Source organism: Tenrec ecaudatus, chromosome 7 (genome assembly GCF_050624435.1).
Source record: "Tenrec ecaudatus isolate mTenEca1 chromosome 7, mTenEca1.hap1, whole genome shotgun sequence".
Lineage (NCBI taxonomy): Eukaryota > Metazoa > Chordata > Mammalia > Afrosoricida > Tenrecidae > Tenrec > Tenrec ecaudatus.
The window spans coordinates 116,983,282-117,009,628 of NC_134536.1; the positions used below are offsets into that span (position 1 = coordinate 116,983,282).

At 40.2% G+C, this 26,347-nt stretch overlaps 1 protein-coding gene across 1 annotated transcript in view; it reads right to left on the reverse strand.

Annotated features, from left to right (window-relative positions):
* Window positions 1–7,031: 7,031 nt before the first annotated feature.
* The window catches only part of MLIP (muscular LMNA interacting protein), a 148,136-nt gene continuing 128,820 nt past the window's right edge, over window positions 7,032–26,347 (reverse strand). Inside the window, exons 12-13 of the mRNA XM_075553769.1 lie at window positions 18,504–18,710; window positions 7,032–7,058 (exon numbers count right to left, since the gene is read on the reverse strand). Of these exons, the coding sequence (XP_075409884.1) occupies window positions 7,032–7,058; window positions 18,504–18,710 (234 nt within the window). The remainder of the gene's footprint in view (window positions 7,059–18,503; window positions 18,711–26,347) is intronic.

Consider the following 26,347-nt stretch of genomic DNA (forward strand, 5'->3'; position numbering starts at 1 on the left):
CTTAATAATGTGAAGTGCTTGACTCTGCAGCGACCCTGAGCAACAGTGGCATCTTCTGGGCCACAGGCAGGAGCTGCTGTTCTCGCTGCTGCTGCTGCTTATATAATTGTTCATTGTGTCACATTTCCTGGTATTGTACCTTGAATACTGTTGGGAGCAATATTTCTGAAACTATAACAATAATTTTTTTGAGAAAAAGTAATCATGAAAAGGAGAGAAAATTAAGTTGCTAATACTCCTCATTCACGGCAAGTTTTACAAAATAATTTTGTCGGGAATCACAAAATCTAAGAAAGACTACATTTAAATAATTTAAAGCTATATCACAGTTCTGTAATGATGAGATTTGTTAAGACACATCACTAGCAAAACTGTACGACCCGGAATAGGAAGAGGATCGTGGGGGAGCGGAGAGCGACACCGTGAATTGCCACACTGTGTGATCCCGACCCTCCTATGACGCCGCCGGGGCTATGCACTACGGGGGTCCGTATTTTTGTGGTGTATACATATGCACAAGGCACGAAACTGATGGTAGCTCATCTTCTTCAGTGCCTTTAAACACACGCTTAATTAATACATTATAAGTCAGAATATAACTTCACGAGAGCTTTAAAAATCATCTTTCTCAAAATATACTTTGCTCACTAAAAACGTCATCTAGCCTGCCTCCTATCTCCATTACACAAACTCTACATTTTAAAAATGACTTCGTTAAAAGTATTTCAGTGGGAAATTCCCGCCGGGCACGGTGCTCAATACCACACAACAAATGAGCCCCGGGGGAAGATGCTTTGTCATTACGATTAAGACAAAAGGGAAAATATGAATAAGAAATTGATTGTTGTCTGTGTCCTGGAAGATATTTTAAAGCGAATTGCTTTGTGATTGAATTAAGTACATTTTAAGAAGGATGATTCCCAATTAAACAACTCAAAACATGGCCCCACTTTGAAAGCCAGCCTGTCGTGAATATCCAGCCAAGGACTGCTCGGGTCCTCTCTTGCCCTCTGGTGGAGAAGCTAACGGAAGAGGATGAGTACTTCAAGTGGAAGGACTGTTTCTTTTCCAAGCCTGTTCATCAGCACTCATTTAATAATGTCAAAAGTCCAATAATTTCCATTTACCTGTTTGGAACAGAATGTTCTTGAGAACATTATACACATTTATCCATTTTGTAAATTACATATTTAGCCTGGAAATTTTCTATTTATGTTTATGCAGATAGTTTACAAATAAATATTATTAATGAGGATAGAAAGAGCTTTTACCTTCAAAATTCATAATTATTTTTTCAGTGTATGTGGCTGCTTCAGTACATTTTCTCAGGACATTAGCTGTAAAGAAATTTTCTTCGCAACTCAACTTTGAAACGCTGACTGCCAACACATATTATTGGAGACTGGAGGTAAAATTGGAAAAGCATTATGGAGTTCATCATTAACCCAGGCTCTGCCAATGATTTATTCCATAACTTTGGGTGAGTCATTTTACATCTTTAACTCTCAGTTTCCTCATCTATCATCCAAAACCATTCGGTCCAGCATGAATTATATGACATTGTGTGTCGACAATGATTTGGGGCTGGGGGTAGTGTTGGCAAAGTGGGTGATACTGTTTCATTGATAGATTTCTTCTTATTTTTTATCCTTTCATGAAGAGGTTTCAAAAGAAAAATTAGTCAAGCACCAGTGACAAGCCTTTGCAAGTTCTGTGGAATATTGTAAAAATTATGTAAACTATTCTAAGCCTCATATAAAAGCAGGAGAAATAAAACTTTCTATTATCAGAGGTCAGTGCTGCTGGTGATGGAAAGGTTGGAAGTTTCAAACACAGAAGTGCCGCAGAAAAAAAGTCTAACATCTAACTGCTTCCACCAGATGATGCCATTGAAAACCCTATGCAGGACAGCGGTAATACGACACTCACAGGGCCACCGTGGGTCAAAATGGGCAAGACAACAATGAGTCTCTGTATCATATGTGGTTGTTTGAAAATTAAATGAAATGCTATCAATAAGATAAAGATCTTGTTTTCTCCTTTTTGAAGACATTAGAGTCCTTCCTACAAAAGTCCAGTGACCTCATAAACCCCATTTCTGTTCCATGCTTCAGAGAACCCATGATGTCCAAGAATGCAGAATCTGAGGGGTCAGACCCAATCCCAACTATGTGCACAGCACCCCCTCCACAGAAGAATTCACTTCAGAGGTCAGCACTGAAGCTACAGCTCAGGGAGATGAACTTCTCTGATCAGAGCACACAGGAGCAAATGAAGGGGAGAAAGAGAGAGTGGAGCACATCCTGGCCCACCAAGCCCTGAGGATTATATTCCTGCTCAGAGGAGCCAACACACAGAGAATACCGTAAGACCAGCCCCACCACAAGACACAATGTCCCTCACTGACCCATAGCACTACTGGGGACAACCCTAGAAACAGAATGTGGAAATTGCACCTGATATGACCCCACAACACTGAGGTGAAACACTAAGAACGTGCAACAGCACAGCAAGGGGAGCAGAGCAACGAAGTCCCCAGGGAATACCAAAAATAGACTTTGGGATCAGCTCATAGCACCCCATCAGACTCTATCAGAAAACACTCCTAAAGGTCAACAAACAGGCCTTGAACTATTTATAGGCTTTTCTTTTTATGTCATTGGTTTTGTTGTTTTTTTCTTTTGTTTCTTTGTTTTGTTCTGTCATGTTCCCTGTGCATTTTATTATCTCTGCAGGTCTATCTGGATAACATAGGCTGGATAAACAATCTGGAGGAGAAAACAGTTCTGAGGGACATGGGAGAGGGGGGAAAGGAAGTGGGTGTTAACAAACCCAGGGACAAGGGAACAAATGATCCAAAATCGGTGGCCAGGAGGGTGTAGAAGGCCTGGTTAATAGGGCTTGATCAAGGGCAATGTAACTGAGAAGAACTACTAAAACCCAAATGCAGGCTGAACATGATAGTAGGACAAGAGGAAAGTAAAAGGAAATAGAGGAAAGAACTAGGAGGCAAAGGGCATTTATGCAGGTCTAAATGCAGGCATGTACATATGCAAATATATTTATATATGAGGATGGGGAAATAGATCTATGTGCATATATTTATAGGTTTAGTATTAAGGTAGCAGAAGGACATTGGGCCTCCACTCAAGTATTCCCTCAATGCAAGAACACTTGGTTCTATTAGCCTGGCATTCCATAATGCTCACCTTCCCCACACAATTGCTGAAGACAAAGTGGGTGCATAAGCAAATGTGGTGAAGCAAGCTGATGGTGCCTGGCTATCAAAAGATATAGCATCTGGGGTCTTAAAGGCTTGAAGATATACAAGCAGCCATCTGGCTGAGAAGCAACAAAGCCGACATTGCAGAAGCACACCAGCCTGTGTGATCACAAGATGTTGATAGAATCAGGTATCAAGCATCAAAGAACAACAAAAAAAATCATATAATCATGAATGAGGGGGAGTGCAGAATGGAGACCCAAAACCCATCTGTAGGCAACTGGACATCCCCTTACAGAAGGGTCGTGTGGAGGAGATGAGCCAGTCAGGGTGCAGTATAGCACCAATGAAACATACAACTTTCCTCTAGTTCTCTAATGCTTTCCTCCCTGCTCACCTCTCCCCCACTATTATGATCCCAATTCTACCTACAAATCCGGCTAGACCAGAGCATGTGCAGAAGGAATCCAGGACAGATAAACCCCTCAGAACCAATACTGAAAGCAACAATAACAGGAGGGTAAGGGAAAGGTGGGGGGGGAAGGGGGAACCAATCACAATTATCTACATATAGCCCCTTCCCTGGGGGACGGACAACAGAAAAGTGGGTGAAGAGAGACATTGGTCAGTGTAAGATGTGAAAAAATAATAATAGTTTATATAATTATCAAGGGTCCATGAACGGGGGTGGCGGTAGGGGAAAAATGAGGAGCTGATACCAAGGACTCAAGTGGAAAGAAAATGTTTTGAGCATGATGATGGCAACAAATGTACCAATGTGCTTGACACAGTGGATGGATGGATGGCTTGTAATAAGAGTTGTATGAGCCCCCAATAAAATGCTTTTAAGAAATAAAATGCCCCCGCCCCCAAAAGAAGATAGCAGCATCTGTCTAGGAGTCTTATCACTCATTCCCATAGAGTCAGTTCCAATTCAAAACAACCCTGCATGCCAGAGGGGAACTTGCCCTGTGGGTTATGAGACTGTCACTCTTTACAGGAGCAGGAAGCCTCCCGGGCTCCCGCGGAGACTGCTGAGCTCCGGTGTGCACCGCAACATGCGGCCTGCCTGCTGTTCCTGCTCCTCTTCTGACTCCTTGCTAATTTCAAACTATGAAATATTCCTGATTCCTGATTCCCATGGTCCCTTTAAGGCTCTGACCTGCTTTTCATTTTCCTGTATTTTGTTTGTTTTCTGCTTATAAATCTTCCTCCACGCTGTTTTATCTAACACATCCCACCTCAAACCTTTGCTTCTTTTTCACATCTCACATCCAACGTCATTTCCTCATTAAGCCTTTCCTGATTCGTCAGACTTAGCCAAGACCTTGGATGTGTGTATTCATAGCTGGCAGAATATCCTCTGCATAGCAGTGGTTGCAAGCATCACAGTAGATTCGGTGCTTAACAGTAGACAGTAAGTATGTGGTGAAGCCCCCTTAGGGGTTCGTAGCTGCATAATTTCCATGGTACGTGCTTGCAAAACAGTGCTTTGCACCAGATGCATACTAGAAAATTCTTTGTGACATGAATAAATAATTGTATTTTGTCCACTTACAGATAACAAGAATACTAGATTTCACATTGCAACAAGAAAAGTAGAACACCTTCTTCCTGTTTTCTTGGCAGGGAATTGGCAGTTATGAAGACAAGGTTTTTGTAACCTTGAAACAAGTCATGCACTGTGCAGTGCTTTGCTTTCTTATGTTGAAGATGCATATCATTATAAGCTACTTATCTCAAAGGTGTTGTTTCAGTCTTGCAATATACTTGTAAAAGATGTTTCCCATCTTTAGATATAAATATTTACATTTTATATTTGAAAAACAAATTGTTATTTCAAAGTCCCCTCAGCATGCGAACTGGTAGGTGAAGGTTAGAGTAAGTTCAGATTTTATCTTCTGCAGCCAGACAATCATCTGCTTCAATTTGTGATCATTTGTCTCTGTTAAAATATCAGAAGAAACTCAAAATAATATATAATTTGAGGAGAACTACCATGCTGAGGAAGAGGCCTATTATATGAATATTAATTAATTGATTAGCTTTCCATAGTTTCACATGGCCAATCTTCTGAATAGCAATGCAATAATAATGTGAGTTACAATTATCTTGATAATGTTAACAATATAAATGTTTAAAATACACAGCATGTAAAAATAAATGAGAAATTGAAAATGAAGGAATAAAATCAGTATTTATAATATGAAATATCCCCAGACAAAAGAAATAGTGTTTATGACATAGGAAGCAGGCTAACGTCAGTATCTTTCCACCTCTGGATATGAGAGTTTCATTCATTGTCCCTGTACTCTAGTTTACTCACAAAGCACCATATTATTATGAAACCTTGCCAGAAGCTCCGGAGTAAGTATGCCAACCTCAAACACTTTCTAATGAAATAGAGCCTGCCAAACTCAAAAACTCACTGCTGCCGAGTCCATTATAACTCATAGCAAACTTATTAAACCTGAAGAAAAGTGAAAAGATGACTTGGTGTGGTGTATCAGTCCTTAGTCTTTGCAGTTCCCTCCCAGGGACTGGTTCGGAGCATGGAAATAGGGGTAGAGGATGGCAACTTGGGAATCGGTCAGCTTTGCCATTCCACTGGGTAAGAGAGTGAGGTATGTCAGAAGCAGGAGCAGGAACCCTGAGACGAGCCAAAAAGCAGCTTCATTAGCAGAGCACATGGGAGATCCCCGCCTGGTGCCAGAAACACCAGAGGCACCAGAAGCCACAGCATCAAGACAATGAGAGAAGCCAGAGGAGCAGCACCAGGACCATGAGACAAAGCAGCAGACTTCTCAGCCTAGGAAGCAAATAGAGCTGAGTGCCTTTGGGCAACAGGTGGCTTGCCCAGGGTGGTGCCGTTTGGGCAATTGTCAGGCCTAAAGGATCGTTGTAACACTGGCCTGAGCAGTACAGGAACAAAAGAACTGCCTGGCTGAGGGACTGAGGGCCAGAGAGAGAGATGAGAGACTTGCCAGTATGGCTGAAATGAGAGGCTTTTGTACCAAAGAATTTCATCCTATAGCTTCCCTAACCAATCTATAATCATGAGCATTGTTTCTGAGTTCTTCCAGCCATTGCAACAATTATTTGATCAGGCAGAGACGGAGAGTGCCAGACAGCAAGCTGGATGAAGCATCGGGAAGAGGACGCTGGAAGGTGCAGGGATGACTGCTCTCTGCTCCACAAGCATTACCCTTGGGAGGATGTAGAACTGGGCTCTCTTTCTCTGTGTAGCAGAGGTGGTCAGATTCCACCACCACATCATTTTATCGGAACTCAACTCCTCCAAAAGATTGTCTACCTTTTGCTAGACACTATAAAACAAAAAGCCAAAACAAAGTTTCCTTTCTAGAAACTATAAAGCAAAAACAGAGCAAAACACATACAACCCAGTTGCCTTTGAATTGATTCCACCTGAAGGAAACCTCACATGGGTTACAAGAGAACTGCGATCCATAAGTTTTTAAATGGCTGGTCTCTTGCAAAGATCATCCAGCCTTTATCCCAAGGGCCCATTGATGGATTTGTACCTCTGACCTCTTAGTTGAACACGTGAACTTTTACACGAACCAGGAAGGCTAAATTGTACATTAAAAAGAACCTTGTTAGGTCGCTACCCTCACAATTCTAATAGAAGACGTCCCTTGTCTTATTATAAGTGGGGTGATGATTTTCATAGAAAAGGACATAGAGATAATAATGAGTGGAATTGGATTGAAACACATCCATTTCGCTCATTCTCCCCTCCTCCCCCACCACTTCTTCACTGCGGACTAGTTATATTGCCATGTTATTCTTAATCTGCATTCTCAAGAGCAGCTGCCTGAAAAAGAAGTTAATAAAATGTGATCAGTAAATATCGACTGGCATATCATAAAGATAGAATACATTTCAAGCAAAAATGTTTTATATTTCTGAGCAAAAACGTAATTCTTAATGCAAAAGATGGTTACATTTTTAAAGCTTTATAGTGAAGGTACTTGGATTTCTTAAAAAGTAAATCATAAGAAAGCATATCTTGGCAGCAGCTGTAGCATTTTTTTCCAAAAGGAAATGAGTTCCAATAATTAAAGTAGTGCACAGGAAAATGATTTTTCTGATTCAATATGTCTATGGACTCTGTATATGTAAACACCTATACCCAACAGTAAATGTTACAAGCACATGGGAGCAATTTTGATTAAGAGCTCAACCAACATTTTATAACTAACTCCAATAAAAATAAATAAGTAAATAAATCACGAAGTCTGACCTCATGTATCCTCGATCAGTTGCCTATCCTTTTCCTTACCACAAGTTTTATGAGAAAAGTCAATTATAGCCGAGCACTTCTAAGTATTTCCATTTTAATAGTTTTTCTCTGTCCAGTTATATTTCATAATGAAGTTCATCATGTGGCTGAATCATTAGAGAATCGAAAAACCAAAGGAGGAAATATTTTCTAGCATAGGGAAACCACAGGATTTCAGAGGAGCTAAAATTTTGAAGGTAGTTTAATCCAATAGATTCTGGAAGCTCTTAGTTTAGAAATCTTAAGAAGGGCTCAGGAATTTTCATTTTTCTAAAGCTCCCAAATACCTCTTATCCAATCAGCCCGTTTGGGTCCCAGGACTAAAGTTTGAGAACCAAGCCTGATACCTTCCTATCACACGTAAGGGAGAGAGACCCAGACCAAAAAAAAAAAAAATGAAGTTTATGGCATAATACCATTTACGTAAATCAGGTTATGTGTACACAAAATAATAATGTAATTTTGAAAGGAATTTTTAAAAATACCATAGATTGGTTACCTATGGATATAGGAAGATGAGAGTGAGAAATGGAAATAAAAGGGAATACATATGTGAATAAATTTGAAATCCCTTAAAGAATGAATTCCTATTGTTGAGTTGATACTGACTGCTAGCTACCCTATCTCACAGAGTAGAACTGCCCCTAGGCCTTTCAAGACTGCAAATCTTGACGGATGCAAACTGCCATCTTTCTCCCACAAAACAGTAAGTGGGTTCAAATCACTGACTTTTCAGCTAGCAATCCAACACTTACCCTATTGCGCCACCAGGATTCTTTCAGCAAGAAGAATAAAGTGAGAAGTACATAGATTTCTCATGCTCAGAAATGAAACCTAGAGTGGGAGGGGTCATTTGGAGAGGCCACTCCAAAGATGAGTACAGAAATGTTCACATTGGATGTGCTAGGAAAAGGTACACTAGAACTAGCAGCTTCTTAGAAAAGATATCGTGAAATTTAATAGCAACGGGGCTCATATGGAAAAAAATCAGTCCTTCTTCTAGCCTTCAAGGTAAATGGGAGAGAAACAGATGTGTAGTCACAAGCAAAGCACGGGCTAATGCATCTTTGAGAAAACTTCAAGTCAAGCCAATAACTGCACAGTCACAGACGAAGCCCCAATTGTGTATTTTGAAAACTGAAAGTTAAAATGTCCTCAAGATGTCTGTGAATTTCTCCTGGGGCTTCCAAGCTGTCTCTCTGTCTATAAAGATCCTATTCATGTTTGTAAAACCTTTCAAGCTTTCGCTGTAAATAGAACTTTCCTGCTTAGGAAATCCCAATCTTTTTCCTGCCAGCAGAGGAAAAAGTCATCCCAGCTGTGCGGGCTTGGTACTCACTTCTCCCTGTTCTATTCATAGATGGGGCAAGCATTTGCTTGTTTGTTGCTGGTGCAAGAAGGCAGAGAAGAAACTCAGTGGGGGAAAGGACAAGAGAGAACTTCCACTCCGCGCAGCCTACAGTTTGGCTATGTAGTCAAGAGAAGAAGAGGGGATCACGTGTCTGAATCGGGGTGCTGGGAGAGAAGGCCAGAAAAGCGCTAATGTGGGGTTGCCTTTAAAAGGCAGGTCTCCCTCAGATATAATGACTGTATAAAAGTGAAGAAAGAGAAAATAAGAAAAGCAACGGAGATTTATAAACTTTCTATTGATCTGCTAGAGCTGCATATTATATTTCTCACGTAATGGCCAAGAAAATAGTTAAGTCTTCTGTGACACATCAACACATATACTCATGTATCTGTAAGTAGCCATGCTTAGGAATAGTAACCTTCCTAAATGAATTGACTTTCAAAATGAAAGGATCCCCTAGATCTTCATGTGGGCATAAGCCAATGTGGTATACATGGCACTTTAGCAGCATTGCGGGTAAAAATATTGAAATGCATTGCAAAATTGAAGAAAATGGCAAAGTAACTATGGATGGGGTGTTTAAAATAGACAACACCCCCCACACCAAGATACATATTTATTTGCATCCCTAATTGTTCAGCAACATACAGAGTCTTGAAGATACCTCCAAAGTTAAGAAATTGCTCTTTTGTGCGATAGCCAAGGTTTGGTGTGCCAGACATTCGACTTAGAATCGAGCTTGTCGACTGAGGCGTGTGCAAAAGGCTGACAATCTGAACCCACTTTGAGGCATCTCAGAAGATAAGTTGAGTGATCGGCTTCCGCAATCCCCAGCCTTTAACTCGCTGCAGCAGTTGCACGCAGCAACCATGCTGCTGTTGTCTGGTGCCTCCGAGCCAGTTTCACATCATAGTGACTCTATTCAAAGAGCCAATTAAAATGATTGCCTGGTTCTGCCCCAGCCTCACGATTTTTCTTATGTTAGAGCCCGTCAATGTAGCCACCATGCCACTTCATGTTGTCGACGGTCTTTCTCTTTCTTGTTGTCCCTCTACTTTCCAAGCATGATGTCCTTCTTCAGGGATGGTTCTCGCCTGACAAGGTATACAGCGTACTCGAGCCACGCTGCCATCCTTACCTCTCAGGAGAATTCTGGCTGTCTACCCAATGCAATGGGTCCTTTGATCTCCTGGCTGCTGCTACCATTAGCATTGTTTGTGGATCCAATAAGACCCAATCCTTGGCATCTTGAGTCTTTTCTCCATTTACCGTGATGGCACCTATGGGTCCAGTTCACGTGCTGATTAGTAATTGATGTTTCAAGCCATTTCTTCTCAATGTGAGTCCTATCCCAAGAGCAAATGACAATGCTGACGACTTTCCTCCCATAGGCATGACTCATCCACCCATTATAGGTGATTGTACTTTGAGAGAGCAGCTGGTCCTCAGTGATCTTTGGAGTACCTTCCAACCCGAGGGGCTCATCTTCTGGCACTGCCTCCATCACAGTTCTGGTTATTTCCATGAGGTTTTAAATAGCTGACAATGTTTCTGATGCTTCCCATAAAGGGTTATTGGCCAAATTGGCCATGGTCCATGCCCAAATCCTCATCAATGGATAACCTATTCCTTCTTCATAGTCAGTCTTAGTGTGGACGCTCTGATGAGATCTGTCCACTTTGGGTGACCCTGATGGCATTTGACAGACCGGTGACGTAGCTTCCAGTATTACTGCAATACACACCCCACCATATTATGATAAACTGACAGACAGGTGGTAGGGATTGCCATAAAACTGATTGCCATAAAATCAATTTGATGTAACTAGCAAAAATATGTGTATATGTGTATGATACACACATATATCTTCACATTGAAACACAAACATATATGTGTGTGATACAGTAAAAATAAGGTTTGAATATATAAGCATATAGTTAAGTGTGTGTGTGTATATACACACACTTATACACAGCCCATTGCCATCAGGTTGATTCCGACTCATAGAAACCCTTAAGAGCATTTTGTAAGCTCTAAGTCACAGGAGCAGATAGACTCATCTTTCTCCTATGGAGCAACTGGGGGATTGGAACCCGTAACCTTGCATTCAGAATCCAATGCTTACTTACCAGCATCATCGGGGTGTTCCTTGTAGATGCATATATCTGTGTGTGTGTCTCTCTGTGTGCATGCAGCAATGTGTTATGCTATGGACTGAGGGCTGATGTATAATAAACATGACATTTAAGTGAGCATGCAGCAATATGTCACTGACCCATCTATGTCATCTCGGGCCATAACATTGTAGTGCCACCCTCAGACTTCAAACTGCCGGCACCTGCTTCTCTTTGCCAAGGGGTTCCTTCTGGGGATTAATGTTCCCCAGGTGCAGTGACAATCCTTTCTGCTAATGATTGACAGGACTTGATAGATAAACACACTAGCTCCAGTGCCTCTCCGATAACCTGACTCTCAGCTATGTGTTTGTTATACACTTTCTCCCAGATTCCCTCCCTATGGTCAGGTTTCAGTTAGCCCCAGTATAGTTCACAGCTTACTTGGGAACACACTCTGGATTGTATGCCTCCTCTTCTTGGTTATGGATTCCCAATCTACTAACTCGTGCTTACTGGAAGTACTTCTCAACGATCACTCCACGCACATCCTCTTCTTAGTGTTTACTTCAGGAGAAGCCCAAACTAACATGCATAACATCCAAGAAATGGTGGTCTGATCTAATATATATATATACACATATATATATATATATGTATACATACACACACATATATATATATGTGGTTGGGGTAGGGTAGCAGAAAGAGAATTGCATGTACATACAGATGATACAAGAAGAATTTGAGAACGGTGGCCAGTGCTTTACTTCCTGGGTGTTGCTAAGCTCCCAATGGCAAAGCTTGGACAAGCAGAGAAGGATGTGTAGTGTAGTGGCCTAAGCCTATTCTGAATATCTCACAGAGTTCAGCTGTTCTCACTATGCAGGCAGTGACTGTTGCCCATGCATGCTTTGAGGAATAAAAGAAACTGACCTAGACCAAGGGGAGCACATTGTGCAGGGCAGACAGGAAGATGTAGCAATGAATTGCATTCTATGAACGGATGGATGAATACCACACAGTAATGAGGAATCGTCTCTGGATTCCAGAGCGCACATACAGCCAAAGAGAATAAATGTCTCCCGCCACCATATCCCCAGCCCACATAGTCTCTTATCTCCAATGTCCCTGGAAATTAAATGCAGCTCTCAACAAAAGAGAGATCTACAATGGGCTGAGGTGACTCTGTGTGTAGTGGCAAGTGTATAGATGGACTTGGATACAGTTCCTGCTTAAAATAGAAGTTATCCTAATCACGCAAGTACGTTGGACTCCCAAGGAATAAATTGGCTCACCTTAGGAGCCATTCTTCACGAGAACATAATGAGTGCCTTGCTACGTTGTAGAAAATCCCATCGTCAGTGACTGACTTTTGTGGGTTTTTGGTTCGTGCCATCAGGTGGGTTCCAACTCCTACGGACACTGTGCACAACAGAGGGGAACGCCTGTTGGTCCTGCGCTGTCCTCGCAATTGTCCCCATGCTTGATCCCATTGTCCAGCCATCAGGTCAAGCAGTCTTCAGGAGGGACTTCCTCTTGTTCACTTTACTCAGCATGATGTCCTTTTCCGGACACCGGTCTTTCCTGACAACGTGCCCGCAACACACGGACAAAGTCTCACCATCCTTCCCCTTAAGGAGCACCGTGGCTGTCCTTCCTCTTCTTCTTTTATTTGGCTGTACTTCTTACGAGACCGATTTGTTTGTTCTTTTGGCAGACCATGGTGCTTTCTACATTCTTCACTGGCAGCATAATTCAAATGCATCAATAGTTCTTTGGTCTTTCTTGTAGCAAGTCCACGTTTCACCAGAACATGAAGCAATTGAAATACTATCCATCACCTGGGTCATGTTTACCTTCATGTTCAATGGAACATCTTTGCTTTTCAATACTTTAAAAAGGTCTTGTGCAACAGACTTACCCCATGCAATTCATTATTTGATTTTGTGAATGCTGCTTCCAGGACCATTGATGGTGAATCCAAGCAATATGAAATTATTTGACAACTTCATTTATCTCTCCATTTATCATAATAGTCATATTAACAGTCAAGTTGTGAATATTTGGGTCTTATTTATCTTGTACAAAATACTACAGTAATTGCTCATGACCCTAGTTGTACACAAAGACAAGGGCAACTAATAAATACAAAATAATCTATGATGTTCACCTGATGAAAAGCTCAAACAAGGATGACAGAAATTGAAAATAGAAAAATACTATTTTGAATGTTGATGCACAAGGGGACATATCAGAGAAGATAAAGTAATTTAAACTTAGTCTTAAAGTCATAAAATGGCTTTCACAAGTAAGGAAGAAAGAAGGAAGGAAGAAAAGGTGCATTTATATGGAGATAGTGAATGAATGAATGAATGAATGAATGAATAATGACAATGAAGGAAGGAAGAAAGGATAAGTAAATCTATTTAAGTAAATAAAAACCAAGAGTAGTGGGGGAATAAACACTTACCTCCAGGTATAACAAGGGAAGGATCCATTCAATGTGGTAGATTTCATTTAAGGACAAAGCAGAAAGTATAGCTGATAACTTGTATTTTGATTTGGGGGACTGAGAATTGCAGCATTAATGACAAAAGTAAGAAATTCAGAGCAGAGCTAGTTTGGGAGGATGTGAGTGAGGTTGAGGGACCACGTGACTTGCTAAGGGAAATGATAAACAAGCAGCTGGAGGTAGAACACAGATCTCAGTGGAGGATGCAGAAGCCTGAATTGTGGATTGAGAACTAGCAAATAAAAGTCTGCAGGTAGGTGACCATCTAAAGTTAAGACAATTAGAGAGAAGAGGAAGAGTCACACACACACACACACGTATGGATGGAGCAGTCTCAGAGAGGGAACATACATATTATCCCAAGAATCAGAAAGGAGCAAAATTCCAGAGAAAATGATCAACTGTTTCAGAGAAATAAATGAGAGAAAATCCAACTGAATTTGCTGACAGGCAGCTTATTTTTTAGAGCAATTTCAGTAGAGCTAGAGATGAAAGTCAGAATGCTTTCAAGAAGTGGTTAAAGAGTGAGTTTGCAGAGAGGATCTAATAGCTATTGGTCACTTTACCCAGAGCCCTGAAGTTTCTTAGATGTGCAGCAGCATCAAGGAAAAGGATGGGTAATGGAAGTGCGTATATTGCTTTGCTTTTCTAGGGATGGAGTCTAGCGCAGAAAGACTGGACATTCCAGAGAGCAATGGAGAGTATCATTGGGAAGAATTAGTCATCATAAAAGGTAATATTTTAAAGCCTTTAAAAGTCTGTTAGGAACTGTTTTAACTTCTTTAAACATATTAGTATATCTCCCCATAACCCCAATATCTGTGTGGTACAAATGATTAAGGTCTGGACCATAGGTTCCGAAACTTATTTGGCCTACTGCTCTCTTTTCAGAAAAATAATTAATCCCTGTCCCCCGGGAAATTAAAAATGGTTGCACTAAAGCCCATCATCCAGGATAAAGTGTAGTTCTCTGCTTTTTCAGCTTCCTGGATTGTTCTGGAGGAGCTGGTGGCAGAGCAGGTTATGTGTAGGGCTACTAACCACAAGTTCAACAGTTTGAAACCACCAGCTGCTCCTCTGGTGAGAGAGGAAGCTTTCTACAAGCTAAAGATTTCCAGTCTCCAAAGCTCATTAAGGTAGTTCTCCTCAGACCTACCTGGTTGGAGTTGGGAGTGACTCGAAGGGGATTAGTAATGAGTGGATCATTCCAGCACCCCCCAGAGGGGCAGTAAAGCCCACTTTGGGAAACACTGGTTTGGGCTACCAGCTGAGAGGGTTGTAATTTGTATCCACCTAGACGAGGTACCTTGGAAGACAGATCTGGTTACCTGTTTCTGAAAAGTCAGTCTTAAAAATGCTATGGGACAGTTCTACTCTGTACACATGGGGTCACCATGAGTCCAATTGAATCAGAAGCAATCAACAAGAAAAAGAACAACCCCTTTCCAACTGGGGAACCGATTACATGGATCTACATGTGACCTCCTCCCTGGGGGACGGACAACAGAAAAGAGGGGGTGAAGGGAGACGCCGGAAAGGGCAAGATATGACAAAATAATAATTTATAAATTATCAAGGGCTCATGAGGGAGGAGGTAGCGGGGGTGGGGAAGAGGACCTGATGCAAAGGGCTTAAGTGGAGAGCAAATGCTTTGAAAATGATTAGGGCAAAGAAGGTACAGATATGCTTTATACAATTGATGTATGTATATGTATGGATTGTGATAAGAGTTGTATGAGTCCCTAATAAAATGTTTAAAAAAGGACATCCCCATAAAACTCTAATGATGTAGACAATTATTAGCATTTTACAGATGGTTAAAGAGAGGCACACAGAAATTAAATGACATTCCTGGTATCATCGGCTTGAAGGAATGGGGCTAAGAAATGAACCCAGGCAGACTGACACATCCTGCTCTTACATGCCAGACTGTAATACTTGTGGGGATGTAAGAGTGAAGTATGGGGGGGAGGGGTTCCTTTCATGAGACTCGGGGGAGAGGGAAAGGTGGACGTACTGGTTCATTTCAAAATAAAAAGGAAAGTATGAGTGCTGTCATAAAATACTATATGATTTCATATAATCTAATTATATCTTACACGTAAAGATATAAGTAGGGATGGAGATTTGGGGACAGGGATTTAATCAATATTTAGGAGAAAATGTACTCTGGACACCACAAAAGGAACGCCATTCAACATCTTCCATAGACCCAGATGAAAGGCTCCCCATGGATTGGTAAATCCAGTCAATGTAGTTCTTCATAGTGCTCCATGGGGAGGCGGAGAGATTTTAGTTTGGGGAGTAGTTAGAAGCTTACACCTGGGGTAACTTCTGGGTATTTGAAAGGGTTTAGATGATGGATTTGTTTTTGCAATTCTGGCATGAAGGTACTTGAAATAAAAAATTTAGTATGCTACTGAGCCAATATCTATAACACAAGGTTTGTAAATAGAGATATCGAATTAGGTAATTTATAATTTTAGGAAGAGAAACCAAATCTGACACTAAACACTGGAGGTCTTCCATCAATGAATGGTGTCTTACCTCATAGTATTTTTTAGATGCAAGTAGGTATCTAATCAATACCAATAAATCCAGTTTCTAAATTATAAAATCTATTCTAGAAAGTGTGTAGTCTGATAAAACTGTCCAAATTCTGATTTTAGTTTTTCCTAGCCTGACCAAGAAAAGGATAACATATGGATAAGACACTGACTCTCTCCTTTCTGAACAGTCCCAGGAAACACTGTTCCAAATAATTAACTATTCAAGGCAATTGAGCTCTATAAAAGGTAATCATAACCCTACTCTAAATTAAAATTTATAAGAAAATGGATGTTTTATCAGAATTATTAGCTATTTAATAAATAAATGGATTTCATAGAAATTGGCAAACTGAATCAAGAAGAATTTCAAATAACATAAAATTATTTTTAAATATTGTACTTTCCCAGAAATACTTCTTTTCCCTAGACTGAGTGAAAAATAACCAAAGGTCATAATAATGTCATCCTGAACTTTGTCCAAAATCATTTAGTTGGCAATAGTTGCTTGATTTAGGATTTACCATCTAGTTTGTCAAATTTATAAAGGCTAATTTTCCTTCCTACGGTACTTTCTAATCTTTTGGAAAATGTGCTTAGCCGGAGTTTATTAACTTCTTTCTAAAATAAAATCTCAGGAATATTGTTATCTGATATTCAGAAGCATAAGCCATGATTGACTCCTAGTACATCATTGTATTTCATCAGCTATAGAAAATTCCAATATTAATGCCTTGAAACTTTATAAAAATATTTTATAAAAATAAATGTTTTATAGATGGGCTTTGGGTTTCTAGTCTGCACTCACCTGCATTCACAATGATATGATTTTTTGTTCTTTGATGCCTGATACCTGATCTCTTTGACACCTCGTGGTCACACAGTCTGGTATGCTTCTTCCATGTGGGTTTTGTTGCTTCTGAGATAGATTGCTGCTTGCTTATCTTCAAGCCTTTAAGACCCCAGATGCTATATATTTTGATAGCTGGGCATCATCAGCTTTCTTCACCACATTTGCTTATGCACACATTAGCCTTCAGCAATTGTGTTGGGAAGGTGTGCATCACGGAATGTCAATAGCCAGTAAGGGGGCAGCGTAGCAATGACAAAACATACAACTTTCCTCTAGTTCTTAAATGGTTCCTCTCCCGACTATCATGATCCCAATTCTATCCTACAAATATGGCTAGACCAAAGGATGTACATTGGTACAGATAGGAACTGGAAACACAAGGAATCCAGGACAGATGATCCCTTCAGGACCAGTGATGGGAGTGGCAATACCTGGAGGGTGGAGGGAAGGCGGGGTAGAAATGGGAAACTGATTACAAGGATCTACATATAACCTCCTCCCTGGGGGATGGACAACAGAAAAGTGTGTGAAGGTAGACATCGGACAGTGTAAGATGACAATAATTTTATAAGTTATCAAGGGCTCATGAGGAAAGGGTTGGGGGGAGGGGGAAAATGCGGAGATAATATTAAGGGCTCAAGTAGAAAGCAAATGTTTTGAGAATGATGATGGCAAGAAATGTACAAATGTGCTTGACACAATGGATGGATGGATGGATTGTGATAAGATTTGAATGAGACCACAATAAAATGATTTTTTAAAAAAATAAATGTTTGATTGTTTAAAGATTTTACTCTAAGTTGAGTGTGACCAGTCAATTCTTTCAGGAAATTTTCAGATTCTGAGAGTCCCCAGCAGCCAAGATTTCACAGAAGAAAAGGAAACATATTTGAGTGCCACCTGGGATTGAAAACCAGCTTCTGATAGAACATTCATGATTACATTCCAAAACTAACCCACCGCCATCAAGTCAATTCCATCTCATAGTGACCCACAGGGTTGCTGAGGCTGTAGATCTCTGTAGGACCAGTCAGCATCATCTTCCTACGGTAGAGTGGCTGCTAGGTTGATACTGCAGTCCTTCTAGTCAGTAGCCCATCAGCGCACCGGGGCTCCATGCATTCCAAAGCCAACTCTAAACACACTTTACGTATTTTTTCCTTTCCTCTCATATTTCCTTTTGCCTATCATTTACTGTGTATGATGGGATATAGAGGCAGATTCAAAATGGAAATATTAATTTTACTTTTCAAATAAATCCCTGCTGGTTATCTAAACAGATATTATTAAAAGATTTAAAGGAAAACTGAACTAATACTAGAACGTAGATTAATGATGGTATATTGTAACCTCTTGGGAATCTTCCTGAATCCCTCCCCGCCTTGGAATTAGAACATGAAGCAATGAGGAATGCAAATAAGGAAATTGCTTTGAAAATAAAAATAAGTTATTGTTCCCTAAATCCAATTATCATCTTCTTACTAGGCAATGTGTTTTAAAACAAATTGGACTATTCTTAATATATATATTAAACTTTACAAATTAAGCATACAGGTTCACAGCACAAAACAGTTCTCATTTCAGCAGGGGATTCTCACCTTATTATATGCATTGTGACTGAACAGAGTATGAGAACTCTCCTGTCCATCACTCAGTGAGAAGGAAGACAAATGACTGAATGGTCCTGGGGTAAGACAGTCAGCATGGGAGAGACTCTGTGGATGCAGCAGGGACTTAGCAGGAGGATAGAGTTTGGTCTGATATAAAGGATGGAGAGAAAGAGTCTTGTGAGGGACTGTCACATCCTGGGAAGAAGAAAGGCATAAAGGATATGTTAGTGAACACAGAAAGCACACTTGGAATTAGCTCGAAATATTACAGGAGCTAGGTCAGAATCTTTTACGAGTAAGAAGAGAAATTCCCCTCAGACACAAGTCCCCCATAATGCACCAGTTTTTCATAGTGTATTGTTAGTCTCTTTCAGTGTTCCCTGCAGCCACCACCTCCAGCCTCTTCTGAAGAACAACGTAAGGCACTGTGGCTGTGTCTGGAAGGGTGGGACAGATTGGAATTTGTTTCACCATTGAGTGAAGCAATGTTTCGAGTACATCGAGATCCACCGAAAGAGGATAGTATGAAGTTGGAAAATTCTCCATTGAAGGTGCAAGCTGCATTATAAATCAATTCAAGGAGAGTTGTGATTTGGTCAGGAAGAAATTGAAGTTGAGGGAAAGGCATTATAGAGAGTGGCCACATGTGAGCAGTGGGACACACGTTCTGGTCTGGTTCACTGGACAGTAAGTTTTTCATATGGACTAAATGTGGATAAGGGAGCAGTAAAAGGTGAGTCTGGAAAGAATGAATGAGGCCTTGAGTTCTAGGCAGCGTGCTGCTTTAGAAACTGGCTATGCGGCTGTGTGGTAGTCCCCTAATCTGGTGTCAATTAAAGGATTGAGAGTGTAGGGGTGGAGTCCAGGCTGTCAATCTGGACATAGCCAACGAGACTTCTGTGGGCATGGCCTTCTCCTGAGAATTCTGGGAAATCTGTAGAGACCCCTGCCAGCCCTGAGATGCTTACAACACCACTGGATCCAAAGACTTTCTGCCCATGGGCCTGTGATTGTCCTGCATTCAGCGTCATTGCAGGTGTTTCATGAGTCCGAAGAGGACTTTATGGATTGTTGGTGGACTTATGGGTTAATGTCAGACTTATGGACTTGATCTGGACTGGGCTGGCATGTTTTCTCAATGTTCAATTGCTTTTATATATAAACCTGTCCCTTATATACATATGCGTGCTTGTGAACTTATTTCTCTAGTCTACCCATACTAACACAGGCAGTCAGATGAGTTCACCTGTAGGGAGAAGAGGAAAAGAGACCTAAACAAGAGTGAGTCTCTAGCATGGAAAAGAATGAACGGAAAAGGAAGTATGAGCTACTCAAGGCAATACGTTACGTGAATGGGACAAGAAAATCAGAGTAAGACGTCTTCGGTCTATAAAGAAAAATTATAAAAAGAGATGATGGTGGTCTATTCATATTGGGTCTATTCATCTTCATGATGACCCAATATGACAGTCTAGAACTGCCTTGTGGATTTTCTTGTGTGTAATCTCTAAGGGAGCAGATCAATAGGTCTTTTTTCCCACGGAGTCACTGATGGATCCTAATAATTATTAACCTCTTGGTTAGCAGCTGACTGCTTAAACAATGCACCATCATGGTTCTTTCCAAAGGAGATATGTATGTGTGTGTGTGTGTGTGTATGTGTCCGTGTTTATATATATATATGGACATGGCTACTTATTCTAGACATTCAAACTCTTTTTATATTTACAAAATTTTATAAGTTAAAAAAAAAGGTTTAGCATACAAATCTAAATCCCCTTAAGACCTGAAACATATGATATAACATTGGATGTATTCATTCCTTGAGGGGCAAGCAAAATGCCAAACAGAGTACCAACTTAACACGTCGATGATTGACCCAATGACTTAAGACTTATGTATTTAAAATCCTTGTTTAATAATGTAGTATGAGATTTATTTTTATTTAAAGGCTGCTTTCCTAATATTTTACTCGGTAAAAAATATATGTTTAACAATTGTAATGAGTTTGAATGAGTGCCATTTTAGCCAACATGAAGTCAGAGTTAAAAGGTTATATTTCCTATCTAGACAAAAAAAATGTATTATTTTAATATTCTTAACCAATAGGTTTAAAGATATTACTCATTTTTTATTTTGAGAAAAGTTGAGCTATCTAGAAATTATACTAGGTTTATAAATTTTGTTGAAATTAAGATTTTTAAGACTTCTTAGTTTGAAAAGGTACATAAATATGTTCATTTTAATTAGGCCCTTGTTTGTTCTTCCAGTATTTATTATTCCCTATCAAAAATACATCAATGTGCATTCTTATTTCATACATACCCCTTTACAACATGAATTTATTATATGAGTAATATGCCTAAAACCATTATGCATCCATAAACTGAATCCAAAACACGTGTTTCATATGACAACATTTCTTGGACACAAATCTCTATTAGTGTATGAGAGTTATTTATATATTAATAAATACTACTGAGTTATATTACTTGTTTTAATTGTTCACTTGATACTCTCTGAAGTTTCAAGTATCACCTAAATTGCCAAACCACTCAACACAGTGATGTTTACCTGCACTTGTAGATTTTTAATTTCTTTATCTTGTCTAAAATTACTGGCTATAGCTCAAATATTATTAAATAACAGTAATGTTAGCAGGCATCCCTGCCTCATTCCTGACCTCAAAGGTGTGCTAATAATTAGTTCATTAAAAATGATGCTGAAAAAGGGAGGGATTAAACTAGGTAGAACTTCCCAGCTGGTACTCCTGTTGTTAGGCCAGAAAATTAAGAGACAAGGAGACTAATATTGGGAGGCTGGGTGCTAAAATTAGATTCAGTGTATGAGGGTCTGGGTCAGATCTCCCCCTGAGATTTTGCCCACAAAGCAATTTGAGAACTCGCTAAAATGATCTAAGTTTACCACATCTACCTACAGACTCTGCTAATCCTTTGCCAGGTTCAGTGGGATGGCATCTGCCCACCCTTTCTGTGCCCAAGATGCAAGACCTGCAGCATGCAGTAATTTACCCAGGCTGCTGAATGAAGGTGGTCATAATCCAAGATTTGCAGAAAGCCTCCAAGGACTAGTCATAAGACCACATAAGTTCCCCTCTCTGCTCTCCTCCCTGCTCCTGCATTCTCGGGCATTGTACCTCCCCTCCCCAGCCATGAACAAAATGACTACACACCCATACTCTTTCCCCCTCTCCCCAGCTCCACACCTACCAGATGTGGGTAACTATACACAAGTTGACACTAATTCACAGCAATTAAAGAGCCCCTGGGAGATTTGCCTGTGACAGAATGCTGATCCACCAAGCATAGCTGAGCAGGAGAGGGCCAGGAGTCACCCAAGAGTGCAGCTGGGGGAGAATTCAGATCTAGTCAGCCCCAAACCCAGTGGACTAATCTGGTCCCCCTTCCCTGGGGGATGGCACATCACAGAGGGCACCCAACAAGCCCATTATTTTAAAAAGAAAATGCTTTCAATTTCAAGCTGTGTAACTTTGTGTAATTTTGAATGTAAGCCATCAGAAACATGGCCATTAGCATAGAATTAACATAGAAAAACAGACAGAACTATGATCCCCAGAGAACAGTTTAGGATTTTAAGATAACAAAACAGGAAAAGCCAACAGGTGCTGATAGCCACAGCCCAAACCCAACACTGACACTTTCAGTATGGGGCTCTACAGTCTTTAAAAGACTGAAAATTGTTGCCAGACTGTTCAGACCAAGCCCATTTCTGTTCTGTCTGTCCTACCCACCCCAACCTGGACCAGTAGCATACTTACAGTCACCAGCCTCAGCCTACCTTCTGAGGGGTCCCATCACCACCAGTCACTGAGTCACCATGGTACCTTGCCTACACATGGTACCTTGCCTACACATCAGTCCAAACTACCACCACAGTTGGACACAGGTAGTCCCTGAAACCACTCTCACCAATCACACAGAGAAAGAGTGCAGGGCCCCTTGGTCTCCCAGGAACATGGTGCCAAGTTCTTTCCAAAGGACACAGACAGCAACTTACCTCAATACCTTCAACAAGAAAACAAGAAAGCCAACATGCAACACTGGAAGAAGTCCTAAACCTAATGACACTCATAGAAGAATCAGATGTTGATCTGCAACAAAAAGAAATCTTAAGAAGGCTGCTTGGAATAATACAGCATATGAGGGAAGTGATGCAAAATAAGGATAGGAGATGAAATTATAGTAATAGGAGATGAAGTCCAAGGTAGAGGGGATGAAGTCCACGCACCAAAGGGAAATACAAGCACTAATGGATGAAGGAACAGAAGCAAAACACACGATCATGGACCAGAAGAGCCTGAGAATCATATCTGCGATGTCAAGGACCATCAGTCAGACTTCAAAAAATAGGAAAGACATCAAACAAGATAATCAAAGTGGTGGAAGAAAACCTGAGAACAATGACAGATGCTATGTAAAGAAACAATATTTGAATAGTCTACCATAATAAGACCCAATGAAGACGACAACCACTAAATTAGTAAAGGAATTCCTGGAAGCAAATTTCCCCACCTTAACGAATGAGAATCAGACATTCATGCAGGAAGCAGAGAGAATACCAATTAGACTAAACCCTAGGAAGAACTGACCAAGGCACATAATAATTAAATTATCCAACGTCAAGGATAAAAGAGAACATTTTAAGGGCAGCAAGAGAAAAAAAGGCAGTCATATACAATGATGCTCAGGTAAGACTACATTCAGATCTATCAGCAGATACCATGAAGAGGAGGAAAGATTGGAGTAACATCTTCAGAAAGCTGAAAGAAAAAAAATGCCAACCTGACAATCCTCTACCCTGACAAACTATATATTAAGTTCCACGGTGAGGTAAGAGTCTTCCCAGAACTAGGAAGACCTCAAAAATCACACCACAAGACACCCAAACCTGGAGAAAATCCTTGCCTATTCACTGTGGTTAGAAGACCAACATCCATCAAGCACAAGCAGGAGACTGCCCTATAGCCCAGCTCCATCCAAAAGTCAATGCACAGAAAACCACTACCAAGACCACATTGCCTCAGAGGAAAAAGAGTGAAGGAATAAAGCGCCACCCTCCCCCACATGAACACAACACATTTACATGAAGGGAGATAGGAAACACTCAACACAAAATGTACAAGATGACAGCTCTAAATCCACAGAGGGTGGATTACTCTGAAAGTCAATGGACTGACCTCGCCCATTAAAAGATAAAGGTAATCAGACTGGCTTAGAAAAACCACCAATCTGGTGAGTGCAAGAGACACATTGTAAGTTCACAGACAAAAATAGACTAAGAATTAAAGGCTGGCATGAAATATTTTAGGCAAACCGCAAGTTGTAAAAAGCCAGGTTTGCAATCTTAATCTCCAACAAAATTGAATTCAACATGCAAAATATAACAAGAGACAAGGATGGGCACTATATAATCTCAAAGAATCAGTAAATCAGAATCCAGTGAGCATAATATGCCATATATACTTGTGTATAAGCTGGATTTTTTTCAGCACAGTTTTAATGCAGTTTTTTTGTGTGGTAAAATTAGGTGCCTTAGGTGATATTCCAGTCAGCTTATACTTGAGTATATACGGTATACATATATGTCTAACAAAAGACCTGTGGAATTCATCAAACTATTCAAAAGGTGGAAAAAACAGATCATAGACTCAACAATCATAGAAAGTGATTTTAATACACGGCTATCAGAGAAAGATAGATCACTGAGAAACTAGTTAAGGAAGGAGGCTACAGATCTAAACACTACACTATTAGACAACTGGACCTGACAGGCATTTACAGAGCTCTTCATCCAAATACTGAATATTCACATTATTTTCAAGTATACACAGATCATTTTCGAAAATAGAGCACACACTGTGAGACAAGTTGAGCCTGAATAAATTCAAACACACAGAGATTACTAAGACGTCCCTCTTGGACCACCATGCCATAAAGCTGGAGATCAACAAAAGGACAACAAGAAAAACAAAGCAAACAATTGGAGGATGACTAATGATCTCCTGTGACTCACATGGGTTCTGGCCCAGATTAGAGAGGAAATTAGGAAGTTTCTAGAAACTAATTAGAATGAGAATAAATGTACCAAAACCTACGGGATACAGCAAAAACAGTTATCAGAAGAAGCTTGATAATGATTAATGCATATATGAAAAAAGAAGATAGACTTATGACTGGTACACTATCACAAAACCTCCAGCAACTAGAGCAGAATCAACAGAACAACCCCTCCAATAGCAAAAGAAAATGCAGCAAAAAGCTGATTCTTTCAAAGGGTCAACAGAACCGACAGACCACTGACAAACCTAATCAAGGAAAGGAAGAAGGAAACATCAATAGCCAGAATGAGGGATGAAACTGGGAAAATCCCAAGGGACTCCACTGAGATTAAAAGGAAAATCACAAAGTACTATGAAAGTTTGTATTCTAGTGCATTAAATAATGTGGAAGACGTGGGAAAATACTTGGAAAAAATAAACCCTCCCCAGATATTCCAAGATAGAGGTTAAGAACCTTTAGAGACATTGCAAAAAAGAAATATGTATGGTTATCAAGAAATTACCAAGGAAAAATGCTCCTGGACCAGAAGGCTTCACAGGAGAATTCGTCCAAGCATTCAGGGAAGAGCAGACACCGATCCTCCACAAATTATTTCAGAGCATAGAAAATGATGGCAAACTCCCAAACTCATTTTGCAAAGCCAGTATAACTATGATACCCAAACAGGGCAAGAATCCCACAGTAAGAGAGAATATACAGACTGGTATCTTTAATGAACATAGATGCCAAAATCCTTAACAAAATATTGGCCAATAGAATACAAAAGTATATAAAACATACCATCCATCATGATCAGGTGGGATTCATTCCAGAGATGCAGGGATGGTTCAACATCTAAAAATCCATCAACATTAATCACCACATTGATAAGAAAAAGGATATGAATCACATGAAGATATCAGTAGATGCAGAAAAAGCATCTGACAACACCCAACACCCATTCCTAAGTAAGACATTCAAGATGATGGGAATGGAAAGAAAGTTCCCCAAGTTAATACATGCTATCTACAAAAAGCAAGCAACCAGTATCTTAGTCGATGGAGAAAAAAACTTAAGCAATCCTACTGAAAAGGTGGACCAAAAAGGATGCCACTTGTCCCCACTTCTATTCAACATCATATTGGAGGTCTTAGCTAACAATGTAAGGTGGCAGAGGACGTTAAAGGTATCCAACTGGGAGAGGAGGAGGTGAAACTATTGATATTGGCAGACTACATGATTCTATACATTGAAAAGATCCACAACAGGAGTACTGTCAGTGATAGAGAAATACAGAAGAGTAGCAGGCTACAAGATCGACAAACAGAAGTTTATTGGTCTGCTATAAAATCAGACAAGCCCACAGAAATGGAGATCAAAGAGGAAGTACTCTTCATAATAGCCAAGAACAATATGAAACATATAGAGATATATCTAACAAAAAAAACTTATAAAAGGAAAACTATAGAACCCTACTACAGGAAACCAAAACTGACCTCCACAAATGGAAGAAGATCCCATGCTTCCGTATCAGAAGACTCAATATAGTAAAGATGTCTATCTTACCAAAGGCACTATATAAGTTTAATGCTATCCTGACTGAAATACCAACTTCCTTCAAGGAATTGGAAAAAACTGACCCAATTTTATATGGAGAGGGAAGAAGCTCTGAATTAACAGAGAAAAACTCAAGAAGAGGGACAAAGTCAGAGGGCTTATTTTACCTGACTTTATCATCTACTATAAAGCCAC